The sequence below is a fragment of the Pleurodeles waltl genome, chromosome 12 (assembly GCF_031143425.1).
Source record: "Pleurodeles waltl isolate 20211129_DDA chromosome 12, aPleWal1.hap1.20221129, whole genome shotgun sequence".
Taxonomy (NCBI): Eukaryota; Metazoa; Chordata; class Amphibia; order Caudata; family Salamandridae; genus Pleurodeles; species Pleurodeles waltl.
The window spans coordinates 232,495,517-232,512,987 of NC_090451.1; the positions used below are offsets into that span (position 1 = coordinate 232,495,517).

The 17,471-nt window shown below is 46.0% G+C and overlaps 1 protein-coding gene across 2 annotated transcripts in view; it reads left to right on the forward strand.

The window, feature by feature from the left end:
* The window catches only part of ZFHX3 (zinc finger homeobox 3), a 329,992-nt gene that overhangs the window by 273,464 nt on the left and 39,057 nt on the right, over positions 1-17,471 (forward strand). Inside the window, exons 6-7 of one of the 2 annotated variants that reach the window (XM_069216361.1) lie at positions 14,168-14,301; positions 14,968-15,168. In XM_069216361.1, coding sequence (XP_069072462.1) covers positions 14,168-14,301; positions 14,968-15,168 — 335 coding nt within the window. The remainder of the gene's footprint in view (positions 1-14,167; positions 14,302-14,967; positions 15,169-17,471) is intronic. The other variant, XM_069216362.1, reaches the window with a different exon arrangement.

Below are 17,471 nucleotides of genomic sequence, written 5' to 3' on the forward strand. Positions count from 1 at the left end.
TGTGAAATAGCCTCTGTGTTTTTGCTGGTGGCTCCATCTGTAAATGAGAAGGGGCCTTTCTAGATGTGAAGGACCATCAGATAACCTGCTAATCTTGACTCCCCATCTATATATGAAGAAGTTTGATGTTCTGCTAGTATCGGCTCCATGTTTAAATGTGAAGGGCCCTATGATATTCTGCTAATATGAGCTTTCCATGTAGATGTGAAGAGCTGCTAATATTCTCCTGGTATCGGCACCCCATATAGATGTGAAGGAGCCTCTGATAGTATGCTGACTGCTCCCCGTATAAACATGATGGAGCCTCTGTAGATGTTGAGAATTATCTGATATTCTGCAGGTATTGGCTCCCTTTGTGGATGTGAAAAAAACACTGATACTCTACTAGTATTGGCTTCCATATGTAGATGTGAAGAACCTGCTGATATTCTGCTACAATTGGCCCTTATATGTAGATGTGAAGGACTCCATGACATTAAGGTGGTATCTTCTCCCTGTTTAAATGCTAGAAAACTTCTGATATTCAGCTAGTATGGGCTCAACATATAGATGTGAAGAAGCATTGGATATTCTGCTAGTTTGGGCTCCCCATGTAGCTGTGAAGGGACCTTGGATATTCTGCTAGTATTGTCTCCCTATGTAGCTGTTAAATAACCTCTGATATTCTGCTAGTATTGGCTCCCTATGTAGATGTGAAGGAAGCGCTGATATTCTGCCAGTATCGGCTCCCTATGTAGGTGTGAAGGAACCTTTGATATTGTGCTAGTATCGGCTCCCTATGTAGATGTGAAAGAGCCTCTGATATTCTGCTAGTATCTGCTCCCTATGTAGATGTGAAGGAGCCTCTGGTATTCTGCTAGTATCGGCTTCACCTGTAGATGTGAAGGGGCCTCAGATATTTTGCTAATAAGGGCTCCCTATGTAGATGTGAAGGAACCTCTGATATTCTGCTAGTATCGGCTCCCTATGTAGATGTGAAGGAGCCTCTGGTATTCTGCTAGTATCGGCTTCTTTTGTAGATGTGAAGGGGCCTCAGATATTTTGCTAGTAAGGGCTCCCTATGTAGATGTGAAGGAACCTCTGATATTCTACTAGTATCGGCTTCCTGTGTAGATGTGAAGGAACCTCTGATACTCTGCTAGTATCGGCACCCTACATAGATGTGAAAGGGTCTCTGGTATTATGCTAGTATCGGCTCCATATGTAGGAGTGAAGGAGTCTCTGGTATTCTGCTAGTATCGGCTCCCCGTGTAGATGAGGAAGAGCCTCTAATATTCGAGCTAGTGTAGACCCACCAAATGTAGACACAAAGTAACCTCTATCCTTGAAGTGGCCAAGGTTGCCCTAAGTAGACTAGGGGGAACCTTTGCTGTTGACGTGTTTTGGGGCCTGGCTTCTCGCTAGCTGTCCTTGATTCACAATGCTTACCTAATGCAAGGCAATTAGTGAAATGGTGCGTCCCTGAATCGCATGCCCTGTAGATTGCTATTAAAAGAGATATTAATGGATTGGCGAGAGACGGGAAATTGTTCCAGAAAAACGTGTTTATGGACTCTGCCACAGGCCGGCGGGCGCTCAATCCAATCTGATCTGACATGTTTAGCATGAATGTATAGAGGTCTGCTTCTGCTGTCAAGATAATTCCTGCAGCCCAGCACCTTTCTAATTACTGGTAGTGAGAAAAGCAGGTCAGGCTCATTGGGGCTGAAATCTATTATGCGTTTCCCATCCCTCTGCCCTCCAGACACCCTGTGCAAGAAGCACGCACGCCGCTGTGTGTTATTCTACAGGCTTTTGTGTAGCACTGTTGTGTGTCTCTGTTATTATGTTTTATAAAATGGATGGCAGCGTTTTTGGGATTGTTTGTTCAGGGCAGGATGGTATTTCCTTGCTTTAGTGTATATAAATGTATGTGTTTCTGTACAAAACGGGTGTCCGTGAGCTACATGTGTGCTCACATATACGTGGGAGGGGACATTGGTATGCATTTATGTATTTGTATAGTCTGTACTTTGCGTCTGTGCATCGCTGTGAGCTGTGTTTGAATTGGAAGATTGTGTGTGTTTGATAATGCCATGTTTTGGTTGTGTATGTTTTTAAGGGATTGTTGACCTTGCTCTGTGTTTGTGTGATTGAACATGTAGGCTACACTCGTGCTTACACATGAACTGCTCCGTAATCTTAGAATTACATGTTGGTGGTAAGAACTCTTCTGGGGTTGGCCCTTAACCCAGACATGGTAGAATGTACCTAAAGTTGTGAGTTCCTCATTTCCCTTCAGATAGTTATTAAAAATAATCATTTTATTTTGATTTGCATTTGTTTTGTATCAAATAAAATGTCTGCGACGTGTTTCACATGGGCATAACAAATCCCCTGCATGAACGTCAATTCACCAAATGCCAGGGGTAGCGGAAGTGACATCACACGCCATTTAACCTTTACTTTCACTCACACACGCATTTTCACACATACCCTCGCATTTATACACACACACACTCATTGTCACATAAGCAGAGCCTCACCTGCGAGAGCTCACTCAACATACATTTAAAATAATGTTTTGCTGACCACAGCTGCCAGGGAGGGTCATATTCAAGCAAATTGTAATTCATCCTTGATTACACTAAAGAATTGACGAAAAGCAAGGAAAGTGGGTCTGAGACTGGGACTTATTTTGCCACCTCTGAGGCCAGGGGTCGCAAAGGCAGTGCCAGGGGTCACAAGGGTCAAGCCAGAGGTCGCAGCTGCGACCCTGGCGATCCCTAAACGACGTCCATGCTCCCTGGTGCTTTTGTAAAGCCTTTGCTCTACTTCTTGGAGTCTTCTTGTATTGTTTGCACATTACTGGGTTTTGAGTATACGGCACAGGACAAAGTTTTTCTGTCATACGTTCCTTATCTCTTGTCGGTGTCTTGCCCTCCGGAGCTGTTCTGTTTGTCAGTCGTTGTACAGACGAGCAATGCAAGGTGAGGGCCAAAATATAGGACTAAAGGCCTTAAAAATGACCGTGCGAAATACACGTGGGTAGACAAAGTTTATGTGGGTATTTGAAAATAGTAAAATTACAAACCGAAAAAAAAGTGAGAATTAGATTCATTTTTTTAGATTGTGTGGGGGTGCAGAAACTAACAACTTTCACTGTGTTCTGTGTTTGCTTGTGATTATTGGCGTCACTACTTTACATTTGGAGAAACAAGGTTTGTGTGTATCTGATGGGATAGGTGGTGGCATATTATGCCTGTGTAAAAAGTTGTCCGATGTTGTCTTTTCTTTCCCTTTTTCCTGACTTACCCTGTTGCATTTCCTCCGTGAACTCAACAGTCTGCAAGTCGCTGAGGACAGGCGTGTGTACTGTGTGTGTCACCTGTGCACTTTTGTTTGTAAGATAACCTAGTGTGTGTGTGCACTTGTGTGAGGGAATGTGAGAGAGGGTGGGTCCAATATAAAACGGTGTATTTGTATCTATGAGTCTGTATTTCTCCAGGATTTCTGATATTCCAGGGCAGAATTTGTGTTTGCTTGGGTATCCATGGTCAATGAAGGTCATACTCGATGTATGTGAGTGTTTTGTGCATTGAAATGTGTGTTTGGAGTGATTGGGCTATTGTGAAACTGCAGTAATCGTGTGTGTTTAAAGCAAGATTGTATATTGAAACGTGTCTGTGTGTCCGAAACCATTGTGGATTATTGTGCGTATTTATTTAAGACATTTCGGTATTTAAGGTAAAATATGTGCGAACGCGTGCACATCCTTGTTTCACGTGGAGGCTATTACGTGCATATTAGTGTTTGAATATGCTTAGGATCATGTGTATATTTATATTTAAGCCTGAGCAGTAAACATTTTGTGTTACTCGTCCGACTGAATGCCTGACCAGCAGTCCCTGGTTTTAGGGGTGGACAAACACAAACAGACTGACCTCCAAGCAGCCGTTGTACCTGTAGTCGCCGGTGACGTGGTAAGGTCTTCCAATAAATCACTTCTGGTTTCTGACAGGGACGGCTGCGGGTTGTGCAGAAAGATTAGCTAGTATAGGCCGTGGTAAGAGAATGGAGCGGCGGGATGAATGTGTAAGAGCAGCGGTTGCCAGGGGTTGGCTTCTTACTGACTGGTGGTCTCTAGAAGGGGAGGTACAAGGGGGATCGGGACAGGTGGCTGGCCGGCTTTCGGAATCCAGGGTGATGGGAACTTCAGGTTTACGGAAAGTCGCATGAATTAATAATCCTTTAATTGGTGGGTCCATTAGGACGGGTCGGAGATGGACATTCAGCTGCGGAGCTGTCAGTGATGCTTTACGTCGAGGAGTCTGATGGCCAGGGATGGAGGGAGGGGTCGGAGCCCCAGCCTGCCCCCTGGGATCTGTGGTCACTCAGCTGGTCGGGTCCTGCGATGAGTCTCCAGCCAAACAAAACCATGAAATGACCATTAGGAAAAACCACTTGATAAGAAGAGCTTAAAGATGCCAAGGAGAGCTGAAAAGACTAACCACAACACACCTTGCACCTGAAGGGAGGGAGGCGGTAGAGAGCTAGAAGAAGAGGTAGAGCACTAGAGGGGAGAGGCAGGAGGAAGCGATAGACCACACAGAGGAGAAGAGAGCGTAAGAGGAAGAGAGAAGGCACATAGGGACGAGCGAGCGAAAGGAGGAAGAGGGAGAGCACTAGAGGAATGGGTAGAGCTAAGAAGAGGCGGTGCACTAGAGTAAGATGTAGAGCAGTAGAAGAGGCAGTGCACTAGAGAGAGAGGTAGAGCACTAGAGGAAGGGGTAGAGTACTAAAAGAGGTAGAGCACTAGAGGGATGGTTAGAGAAGCAGAAGAGGTGGTGCACTAGAGGAAGAGGTAGAGCACTAGAAGAGGTAGAGCACTAGAGGAAGGGGTAGAGCACTAGAAGATGTGGTGTTCTAGAGGAAGAGGTAGAGCACTAGCAGGACCAGTGCACTAGAGGAACTGGTAGAGCTAGAAAGAGGCAGTGCGCTAGAGTAAGAGGTAGAGCACTAGAAGACACTGTGCAATAGAGGACCAGGTAGAGTTCAGAAGAGGCGGTGTGCTAGAGGAAGTGGTAGAGCTCGGACGAGGCAGTGCACTAGAGGAAGAGGTAGAGCAGTAGAAGTGTCGGTGCACTCGAGGAAGAGCACTAGAGGAAGGAGTAGAGTACTAGAATAGGTAAAGCACTAGAGAAACGGGTAGAGAAGTAGAAGAGGTGGTGCACTAGAGGAAGTGGTACAGCACTAGATTAAGGGGTAGAGCACTAGAAGATGTGGTGCACTAGAGGAAGAGGTAAAGCACTAGCAGGAACAGTGCACTAGAGGAACAGGTAGAGCTCAGAAGAGGCGGTGCGCTAGAGGAAGAGGTAGAGCACTAGAGGAGGTAGCGCACTAGAGTAAGAGGTAGAGCACTAGAAGACACAGTGCAATAGAGGACCAGGCAGACTTCAGAAGAGGCGGTGTGCTAGATGAAGAGGTAGAGCTCGGAAGAGGCAGTACACTAGAGTAAGAGGTAGAGCAGTAGAAGAGGCGGTGCACTCGAGGAAGAGCACTAGAAGAGGAAGAGGTGGTGCACTAGAGGAAGAGGCCCAGTACCAGAAGAGTTAGAGCACTAGAGGAAGGGTTAGAGCACTAAAGACGTGGTGCACTAGAAGATGCAGTGCACTAGAGGAACAGGTAGAGCTCAGAAGATGCGCTGCACCAGAAGAAGAGGTAGAGCACTGCAGGGAGAGGCAGAAGGAAGCGATAGACAACATAATGGAGAAGAGAGCATAAGAGGAAGAGAGAAGGCACACAGGGACGAGGCAGCAAAAGGAGGAAGAGGTAGAGCACTAGAGTAAGACGTACAGCACTAGAAGAGGCGGAGCACTGGAGGAAGGGTTAGAGCACTGGAAGAGACAGTGCTGTAGAGGAGGAAGTAAAGCACTAAAAGAGGTGGTGCACTAGAGGAAGAGGTAAAGCTCTAAAAGAGGCAGAGCACTAGAAGAAGCTGTAGAGCACTAGAGGAAGGGGTAGACCACTAAAAGAATTAGAGCCCTAGAGGAAGAGGTAGAGCACTAGAAGAGGCAATGCATTAGAGGAAGGAGTAGAGCTCGGAAGAGGCAGTGCACTAGAGGAAGAGGTAGAGCACTAGAAGAGGCGGTGCTCTAGAGGAAGAAGTAGAGCACTAGAGGAAGGGGTAGAGCCCGGAAGAGGAGGCGCAGCAGAGGAAAAGGTAGAACACTAGAGGAAGGTGTATAGCACGGGAAGAGGCAGTGCTTTAGCGGAAGAGGTAGAGCACAAGAGGGTGGGGTAGAGCTCGGGAAGAGGCAGTGCACTAGAGGAAGGTTATTTGAACGGTTCTAGAACAACTCGGGTCAACAGCACTTGGCCATTTACGAATCACGACCTCGGACTTATCAGGGTCCTTCACGTTTTGGTTACTTCCTATCTGTTTGGACTTTTTCCTACCGTGGTACATTTACACTCATGAGTCTGCCTACAGGAATTTTCTCTTTCCAGTTTCAGATACGAAGACCACACTTTTAATTTGGACTGACGTAGTGATTTCGTTCAATTACATCTTCTTTTAGCCTTGAAAAAGTCACTAGCGTGACGAAACACGTGTTGGCTGTGTTTTGGAGTGATATTCTTCCTCAGTGAATATAACGGCGCTTTCAAATAAAGAGACTTTCTTCTAAGAAAATGTGAAGACTTACGTGCCGTCCTCTTCTTCTGTCCAACGGAACTCATGTACCGCGGATCCTGTTACCTACATTACACTGTTGTTTACATTGTGTGCTGTAGTCTTGTTTTGCTCATCACTAGAGGAAGGTGTATAGCACGGGTAGAAGCAGTGTACTAGAGGAAGGTGTATAGCACGGGAAGAGGCAATGCACTAAAGGAAGGTGTATAGCATGGGAGGCAGTGTACTAGAGGAAGGTGTATAGCACGAGAAGAGGCAGTGTTCTAGCGGAAGAGGTAGAGCACAAGAGGGAGGGGTCTAGCTCGGGAAGAAGCATTGCACTAGAGGTAGGTGTATCGCACGGGAAGAGGCAGCGCACTAGAGGAAGGTGTATAGCACGGGAAGAGGCAGTGCACTAGAGGAAGGTGTATAGCACGGGAAGAGGCAGTGCACTAGAGGAAGAGGTAGAGCACTAGAGGAAGGGGTAGAACCCAGAAAGGCAGTGCAGTAGAGAAAGAGGTAGAGCACTAAAATAGGTGGTGCGCTACACAAGAGTTAGAGCAAGGTGTATAGCACGGAAAGAGGCAGTGCATTAGAGGAAGGTGTATAGCACGGGAAGAGACAGTGCACTAGAGGAAGGTGTATTGCACATGAAGAGGCAGTGCACTAGAGGAAGGTGTATAGTCCGAGAAGAGGCAGTGCACCAGAGGAAGGTGTATAGCACGGGAAGAGGTAGTGTACTAGAGGAAGGTGTATAGCACGAGAAGAGGCAGTGCACCAGAGGAAGGTGTATAGCACAAGAAGAGGCAGTGCACTAGAGCAAGGTGTACAGCACGAGAAGAGGCAGTGCACTAGAGGAAGGTGTACAGCAGGAGAAGAGGCAGTGCACCAGAGGAAGGAGTATAGCACGGGAAGAGGCAGTGCACTAGAGGAAGGTGTATAGCACGAGAAGAGGCAGTGCACTAGAGGAAGGTGTATAGCACGGTAAGAGGCAGTGCTCTAGCGGAAGATGTGAAGCACCAGAAGAAGAAAGGAGCACTAGAAGAGGCGTAGCTCTAGAAGGAGAGACATAGCTCTAGAAGAAGAGGTGGAGAAGCAGAAGATGGAGTAGAACACTTGAGGAACAAACCAACCAGGGCAGAAGGAAGCAATAAGACACTTAAAGGAGAGGGAGAGCAGTGGAGGAATAGAGTAGAAACAAGAAGACGATGCAGAGGAAGGAGGTAAAGCAGACATGAAGGTGTTGGAGCTTGGGAGAGATGAAGGACAGAAGGATGCAGTATAGCAGGATATGAAGAGGTACAGGAGGAAAGGATGAGGGACGGAATGGGACAAAGGGGTTGGTGGGGAAGTGAGTACACTGAAGGAGAGAGAGCGGTAAACAGCACAAGGAGGAAGAAGTAAAGTAGGGTGACAGAGTGGGACAAAGACTAAGGAAGCCAGTGAAGACGAGCTGGAGGAGAAAAGCTCAGAGGGTGCAGAGAGGAGACTAGTTGTAGGTTGACTTTCATGTGGAGAACAGTGAGTTAGGCAGGCAAGCAAGCCATTTAGAAGTGGCAGAAGAACAGAAGAGACTCGAAGATGAAGAGGGAGTGGGAGGAAGAGGATAAGGGAAGCGATGAAGCAAGAACAACATGTGTGCAGGAGAGTGTAGTAAGAGGCGGAGGACTGCTTTAGACCGCAACTGAAGCATGAGATAAAGGGGTGTGGGTGGGGATACAGGATTTGGTTTAGCAGATGATGATGCTCGGGGTAGAGATGATCGTGATGGGAGTGGAGGAGCAGTAAAAGGAGGGCTGGCAGCAGAGCACAAGGGAGAGCAGTGAGTGGTGGAGAAGTGGGGCGGACAGGAGCTTTGGCAGGAAAGTAAACAGGTATCTGGTGGATCATGATGAAGTGATTGTCAGATGGATAGGTGGTGGAGGTAAGCGGCCTATTTATTATACGAACGACTGCCCCCTACCCTGCCCCCCCCCCTCCAAAAAAAACCACCCCTTGCCCTTGTGCCACCTATTCCACCGCAGAGACACATGGTCCTAACTTGAGATGCTGAGGGTTGCCATTCATCACTTCGGGTTCAGGGTCGCTCTTCCATCAAACACTAGTAAAGGTTCCACAAACAGATCTGTGCCAACTATGTGAGTTCAGCAGCTGAGAACGGTGGGCCAGTTGGGAGCCTCTCATTTAAGTAGGTACAATAAATGGCATGGTGTGTCCTTTTCATTGTCTTCTGGGTCTCCGAATAGTCGCTGACGCTCTTCTGCTACCAGCAGCCCCAGCATCCGTCAGGGTGGTCCACGGAAGGCGCTGGTAAGTGAGGGCTGTACTTGCTGTGGGCAGCGCCGGCTGCTGTGTGCAGTGTTAATGGGAAGGGGGAGGGGGAGGGGAAGAAGAGATGCTCTTGAAACACGGTGGAGAGTTCTGTTAATCTTCAACCGATCCATCACATTAAATACCCGGCCCGTCAAGTCTTACCTTTCAGTGGAAAATGAATAACTCCCATTAAGGCTGAAGCGGGTGTGCAGGGGCTGAAGCAGGTTAAAGGATGGTTCTGCATAGCGTGGGGGTGGGAAGGGAGCGTGGTTTCTGTATTTGCGTGTCCAGTAAGACAGGCACGTGCTTAATGTGGCATAGAGTGGCACTGAGTGGCATAGGAATCAGGGGACTATCACCAAAGGCAACAAGCAAAGGCCTTGTGCCCGAAGCCATAAGTGTGGAGCGCACAGGCCTTGTGTCTCTACAAGAAGAGCTGAACACGTGTTATGCCAGCAGCAGTGAGCTTGTGTTGCTGAGCTTGAGTTAGGCATGCTTTGCTCAGCCCTTGGTTGCTGCGCCTGGTGGTAAGTCCAAGTAGCATGAGCTTGTTTCCTTCTATGGAGACCTTGCGAGTGTGTCCATCTCTGGCCATGGTGATGGAATGTCTGCCTCATTTAGTTGCTGTTGAGCATGAATTCCTCTGGTACCTTGGGTAGCATGCTCCTTTCTTGTGGAGTTGCATAAGTGTCTGAGTCGAGTAGCAGCAAGCGTGACATTCTCTCAAGCAATGGCAGCACTTGCCAGTCTAATGTCAACTTTAGTGTTTGTCATTCTGTGGCGGTTCTAAGAGTCTGCCTGTATCGGTTGCTGGTGAGCTCCCAGCCCTCCCAGGCAGTAGTGAGTGTGGTTTCATTATGCACCATTGAGTGGTGACCCATGTGTCATTATCGTGTAGCAACAAGATTTGATTCCATTGGCCAATAAACCAAAGTTATAAGCAAAAGCACATGTGCGGGTGACATCCAGTTGTGTATGCGAGGTCACAGCTAAAGCTTAGAGGAGAGATCCACACTGTGCAAGTAAAGCAGGGCGGTGGGTGCCAGACACCTCAGCTAGTGCGTGTGGCTGTGGTAGGTGGTTGTCTCTGGTCAAACAAAATCACGCATTTGTGGGAGCTTGCAGCTAGAGCCTGCAGATAGCGTTGTGAATGTAAACGTATGTATCATTTATCAAAGTACACATTTAAACATGTGCCAAAAGTGACAGTATATATGACTTCAATATCATGCTCAGTGCATAAACCTGTGCTTCTGGTGCTATGGTGAACGTGTGTTCATCAATGCTCAGCAGTTTGCAGCGAGTTGTTATTGTTTAAAATGCTCACAGTGACTGTACAGATGATTTCCTTCCACTCTCATCTCATCTTAGACTGTACCCTAGACTAAGACATTAGGTCACTTTTTATATATTTTTTTCGTTATTTTATTTGGGTATATTGTGTGGAACAAATGTTGCTCCACAGGAGCTGCTGAGATCTGTAAGCTTTGTGTTTTTTTTTCAAACTAACTAAAACCAGTTTCATTGGATTCTTCCTATGTCTTAGTTCTCTTCTACTTAGAACCTGTAAGTACTGCTGCCACCAAATATTGAGACAAAAACTGTTTCTATACTGTGTAGTGGAGATCTCTATAGCTGGTACGATGCATGCAGGTGTTATTTTGAAGGCTGGTGCTTAATTCCCCTTTTATTGAGTGTGCATCCCGCCTAGTTCTGTGTTTTTTTTTGCCCCATAGTGTGAAGAGGAACACTTCCTTCACAGGACCAACTCTTTTTTTCTCTACATTTTCTTTATTTTTTCACTCTACTCTCTGCTTCCTTCAGCTCAGCACTACAACACGTTGGTTTTAATGTACGAGTGTCACTGACTGTTCTTAGCAGCTGACTCCTTTGTGTGTGGGTGTGTGGGGGGGTAGTCATCTGTGCTTTGTGTGCTACCACCTGAAGGAACTGCCTACAAAAAATCGAACCTATATGCTAAAGACGTTCAACAATTTCCAGCAGAAGATGTTGCATTTTATCATCAGGAAGGGCTATTAATCAAGTGAGTACTGGAGCTTGGAAACTAGGTGTGGTGTTGAACCACACTTATTTTCCAAGGCACCCTGTTCTAGTGCCCTGCCTCTCCCATCTGTAGCTCACCCTTAATAGCTCTATGCAAATGGTACAATTCTCTCATAGTAGGGTGGAAGTAAGTGATCCACACTGACAACGCCAAGACCTCTTGTACATTTGAAAACAAGGAAACACTCACCCCCTTCAACTTCACCAGGTAGGAGAAGGCTGATGAGAGTAGTGGATCCCCAACAGCACGTTTCTCATGGTATATAACATTGACAGTCTCCTGCACTCCAGACATTCAGTGCCTCAACTACTGACCACACCTCATCCAGACCTGCATGTCCAGCGCCTATATGAAGCTCAGACATACCAAGACGGAATTCTTGTCTTTTGCCCAGAGCAACAAGCAAGAATTAATACAAACCTTGCTCAATGACCTGAACCTTGACAAATTCGAGTCCCAACTTTCACCATAATCCACGTCAGTTGGATTCAACCTGGAAACAAACCTGACCCTCAAGGAACACATTGCAAAAAAAATTGAAGATTGCCTGGTACTAGCTCTCTCTTCCAGAAAGTGACTTCAGAACTTATCAAGCTCTCGAGTTCTTTATCTTTATGGCAGTAATGTCCTTCTCTGTGGCCTTTCATACTCCACATTGGCCCCTTTTAAAGACATCTCACACATCGCTGCACATCTCATCCATGGCCTGAAGAAATATGATCACATCACCCTCATCATGATGGAGGTCCATTTGACTCCCTCCCCAGGCCCAGAATAAGCTGCATCATTTACAAAGCCTTTACAACCAGCACCATGCTTTTCTTGCAAAGAAGTTCAACATCTCTGGTGGCTCTTGGCACACCTGCAGGGAGCATGCCATCAGAATGGATACTGAGAAGTTTGAAAAAGAAAGAAAACAGGCAGTAGACATTTTACATCTATGTACCCATCTGCTGGAACAACATCCCATGATCCATCAGGACTGCCACATCACTGCCCCAATTTAGGAAAGACTTGAAGATGCACTTCTTTAAAGAACACTACATAACAATGAAGTAACAGCTGTCCGAATCCAGCTACCCCTCCTGTCAATTGTTGATTGTATGGTTTCCTTTGACCCTGTGAAGTGCTGCACTGCCTTTTAGCTAGGTTTGCACTATGCCCATACCATTTATATACATTGCTGGGGTCAGTAAGCAGAGAGGCAACAATCTGAGCTTGAACAATCACTCTCAAACTAATGGAAAATCCATTGAGAAGCGCTCAACTCATTTGCGGCCTCAGGCACCCAGCCAGTTTTTGGCCTTGTGGCAGCCCACAGCTCTAAGACCAAGTGGCTTACCCTTTGCATGGTGCATGATCTAGACTCCCCAGCCTTCTTTAAAGAGTATTGGACAATCAAATTCACATATGCCTCACTACTGACACTGAGACTCCTCCAGAATATCAGAGACAGCCTGTGGTGCACTATTGTTGGCCCCAACTTGACCTTAAGTCAAGTTCTTTGACACCTTCAGAGGATGCACACCCACCTCCCCCAAAGGGCAGCTCTCCCGTCCTGCACGGTTTGATCAAATTGAGCAATAGGTTTCTGAAGAGCTAGCCTTTGCCCACCTCCACTTCTTTTTAGAGAACTTGGGTATCTTGATGGCTGTAAGTGTTAACAAAACACAGTTCTGGAGCAGATGGCTAAGGGCCATTATTAGATCTTGTCGACGAATATCAAGTCACACACTTGAACATCTTGCCGAATTGGAGATTTAGGTAGAGACTTCCTTGTTGCTTCGGTTCAGATCCTACAGTATCTCACAAAAAGACCTGTTTCTGATCAATTTTATGCACCGTTTAGTCCATGCACTTATGGCACTTTAGAATACATTTGTTAAAAAGTCCTTGCAAGTCACCAGAACGTCTGCTAGGCTTGATAGTTAGCTTAAAGGCCCCGATGAGCCTCTGTATCATACCCTTTTCCATCGGGACGACTCACTCCACTTTTGTTCTTGGGGACTTTACTGAGTTAGACCTTAACAAGGTTATTTTTTTTCTCTGCAATTTATCGGCGGGTGCATGCCCCCCAAGCTGATGAAAACTCTGTATAAGCCTCAAATCAGGTGCTCCTTACATTTTAATTTGTCCAGAAACCGGGCTCTGTATTCTACAGACCATCTCCTTCTGGCCTTTGGAGGCAGACATTCTAGCCAAGCATTACCATGTCTATTACATCCTGCATCTCCCACTGGTGCATTCTGCCTAAAGTAGACCCTCTCTTCTGTGTCTAAGAACCTTCTACCAGAGCTAAGGTGTCTTCAACGGCATTCTTCAGCCGTGCACCTGTCAGAGGAATATTTAGGAGGTTTGCCTGAGCCACTCAACGTGGATTTTACTGACATTACGCTGTTGAGACTTCCACCAAACTAGTAAACTGTTTGAAAATGAGGTTCTACTGAATGAGTTTTGCTTATACCAAAGCTGCCCAGTGATACCATCGGTGCTTTGGAATCCAACCACAAGATAACAATGACCAAGAACCAGGACAGAGAGTAAGGTGAAGATACTCTCACTGTTACTCTTCATATTACACAGTAGTGGCTCTATCAACACCCTCAAGGCAATCCGTCTGCTATTTGACGAAAACAAAACACTAACTGCCTTCTTTTTAGGTCTGATTAGGCAGTTTTGATTGTCTGCACACATCATGTTGGGATGCAACACTCGCAACATAAAACATATACATAGTCATTCAAGTCAGTCCACTTCAATCATTGGCTAGTTGGGGGACGTCCCCTTCAGGCACTGGCTCACAGGGATGTTTAGCACTTTGAGGACCGGCCCACAGCGATTCACGGATCTATACCTTTTAAAGAAGGGAACTGACAAGATTGCTCACCTGTGTGGGGAACACAACACGTCCACGGATGACATATGTAGCCATGCGTTTGTGCCAAAGCTGTGTTAAACAGCTGTATTGGCGGTTCTGGTCCTGCCATTCTGTTGCACTGGTATCCAGAGGTTGGAAATAGGATGGGACAGGGGCTATGTCTATGAGTAACAAATCCACTAAAAAGGTAGTTTTATCATTGTAGGCACTGCTATTCTGAGCACTTTCTGAAATCATTTTTTATACCCTCTCTTTTTAGCACTTTCTAACCTTGCAGAGAAAGACCCACCGGACTCTGCTGGGACCTCGAAACGCTGCACTTTTTCAGATAACTCTGAGTCTTCAGTCTCCTCCAAAAAGATGAAACCTTCGGAAGAAACCAAGCCAGAGCAAGTAAGGTCCTCCATCGTGGGGAGGGAGGGTTGGGTGAGGTTCACACTTGCAGAGCTCCTATACTGTCTTTCTGAATCGGTCTACTATGGGACCTATAAGGGGCAACCACTAAGCTATTCACATTATAGCGTAGGTGGGACCAAGCTTGTATCTCTGCCCCAAACTCTGATCTAGGGGAATTCAGTTGCTTCAGAACTATAGCATGAGCGACATTTGCATAACTAAGGAAGTCAACACAAGAAGAAACTTAACTACTTGTCTTTTAGTAAGGTAAATGACTCACAAATTACATTCCTCAAAACTACGGGCATTCATTGGCACGCAGGGTTCTGTGTTGGGAATTATTTGAAAAATAGCAATGCCAGCTTGTTACCTAGTAGCAAGGTAGTTCGGTTTTGTGCAGCCTGGTTGTGTGCTGAGGGCATCCAGTATACACCCAGGAGTGGCAGATCCATGCCAGGTTTTCAATATAACCCCCATGTAACTTTGTTTCATTACTATTCAGTGTATGTAAATGTATCATCTTTAGATATCCTGAAAGCATGGGGTTGCTCAGGCTGTCCTGGGCCTCTGTACCATTGACTCGCTGTAGCCCTCCTTCCTCTACATGTGCTCGTTCTGCCCTCACTAAACCCAGCCTCCCTCTGCCCTGTTTCTTTTCCCTAGCTTTTTCAGTGTCCGTACTGCAAGTACTGTAACTCGGACATGAACCGGCTGCGCGCCCACGCCATGACTCAGCATTCCGTGCAACCCATGCTGCGCTGCCCTCTCTGCCAGGACATGCTCAACAACAAGATCCACCTGCAGCTGCACCTGACGCACCTGCACAGCGTGGCGCCCGACTGCGTGGAGAAGCTGATCATGACGGTGAGTCTACCAGCAACGCGCTGCCACCCAGTGCTTCATTTGTAAACAAAGAGGTGCCGGTGCTCAAAGCCCTTCCCTTAAACACGAGGCTGCTGGAATTAAATCTGCCAGCACTGAATACTGAGGCAACCCATTTACGGCCACCCCTGCCCCTTCAACTCATCCTGCAACTTTTTACTTTCTCCCTTTATGACGCTTTTTAGTTTTTCCTTTTTCCGTCTTTCACATATGTGTCTTTTGCTCGCAGCAAATGCTTGAGGCATAAGAATAAGCCCCGGTCCTCACAAATAAGTGCCGGTGCTCAGCACCGGAAACAACAAGCACAAATTAAGCACTGCTGCCACCTCCCCAAGGTGAGCACCTGCTCACAGTGAGGCTTCCTTGCTTTTCTCATGGGACCCCACGACAACAAAGTGCGATTTTAAGCATGATTCTTTGCACAGAAGCCTTTTGTTAAGATATCATCAGTGGAGAATCGAAGACCAGGTTTTTACAAGACTTTCACTCTTGGGAGATACTGTTGACCTCCCTCTTGTCACTTGTTCAACTGCCCCCAAGAGATGCTCCGTACATTTCAACTGGTGGCCACTTTATCCTGGCTGACATCTCCTTTTGATTTTTTTCTTCAGTGTTCGAGAAAAGGAAATTATTTATTCACTTGAGATCTGCGCCTATGTCTGTTTTTTCGGTGCCCCCAAAAAATACAGCATGGTTGGGCTCTCTACAGTCGATGACACACAATGAAAGTTTTGCTCTTTGTTAGCAGAGAATGAAGGCATGATAGGCCACCACTTTACCTATGTGGAAAAATGGATGATCTTTAAGGCTCTGTTACTACATCCATTCCTAGTTTCAAAGGACTGGCCATCTTTTGTGTGACCATACTGTGTTGTAAAATGTACAACAGTTTCTTTTGCTCACCACCAATACGATGGCGAGGTAAGTAAAAACCTTTAGTTCTGATTCCCATAGTCTCATCCCCTAATTAATAATGTTAAACCCGTTCCTCCTGCACAATTCGTGACTTTTTTTCTATAACTTAGCTAACGTTGTAAGCTTTGAGAAGGTGCCAAAATTTATTTTAAATAAAGGTAAAAAGGAGCAAAAAATTAGGTTGTGTGGACAAAGACTAGCAACAACTACTTTTAATGGTTGAATGTGAATTATACCCACCACGGATTTTTAACCCCTCAATCAGTGCCATAGGGGGCAGGATTGAATCCATTGATTGGTATCCACGCCCAAGTCATCTGGACATTTTTCCGCAAGCCATCTGTGGTAATCTGTTACAATCTTTTGCCCCTGGAGCGCTTTTAGAACAGAACTCAGCTTAAGGTTATTGAGACGGTTACCACAGCTTTCTGAAGTTATAAGCGTGAAATTCACTTTGTTGTGAATATACCTTTTTCCAATTATGTGGCCATACAGACTGTCAGTGGATAACAGTTAGAAGGATAGGCACCCTCACTTACCTCACATCCTCCTCACAGCAAGCTGTTCAAAAGGCCAGACCTTTTACCACACATGCAAACACCACCTCACACCTGAAGCCATCTTGATGAACGGAGCACCCAAGGGCTCAAAATAAATAATGTAATAAAAGAATCTAGTGACCAGTTCGCTTCTGCACAAGTGTGACACTAAATCATTTTATGGGAAGGCTGCTTTCATATTACCTGTTATACGTGCTTGAAGAGGTAGGAAGCTATTTTTGTCTTGTGCTTAACTTGTCACTGTTTTTCATTCAAATAATTATAATTTAGATTCCAGAACTAGAAATTCATCTGCCTAGCTTAGCTCCAATATGTTACTTCCTCTTCCGCAAGAGTCGGAGCAGTGTGAAATCCTGTATTCTAATAGCATGTGACTCCATAGAGAATCACATGATGAACGAGAGGTATTTCTACCATACAACTTTGGTTGTTCAGCATCACTATCCTGTATAGCCTCTCATGCACCCTGCATGCACTCTCCTTGTAATTGACAAGTAACGCCTTCCTGTTCTTGTTTTTCAGTGACTAAATGGCTATGGAGTTCACTCACTGGCACTATTAAGGTGCCACAGTGTGTAATATAACTCATTTTATAACTCAGGATCCTCTTTTGAAAATGAAATCCAAGTCCAAGATAGGAACACCTTGGAATGGACAACCACATCTGCAGTGGTTTTTGCCACAGTAGATATTGTGAGCAGAAGAGCAGTTTTACTCTGATATTGAGATCCACGGTGGATCAAAATAACTGGAAATATAGTTATCTGAATTTGATCAGGCAAAACTATTTGGGCACAAAGATCCAGGGTG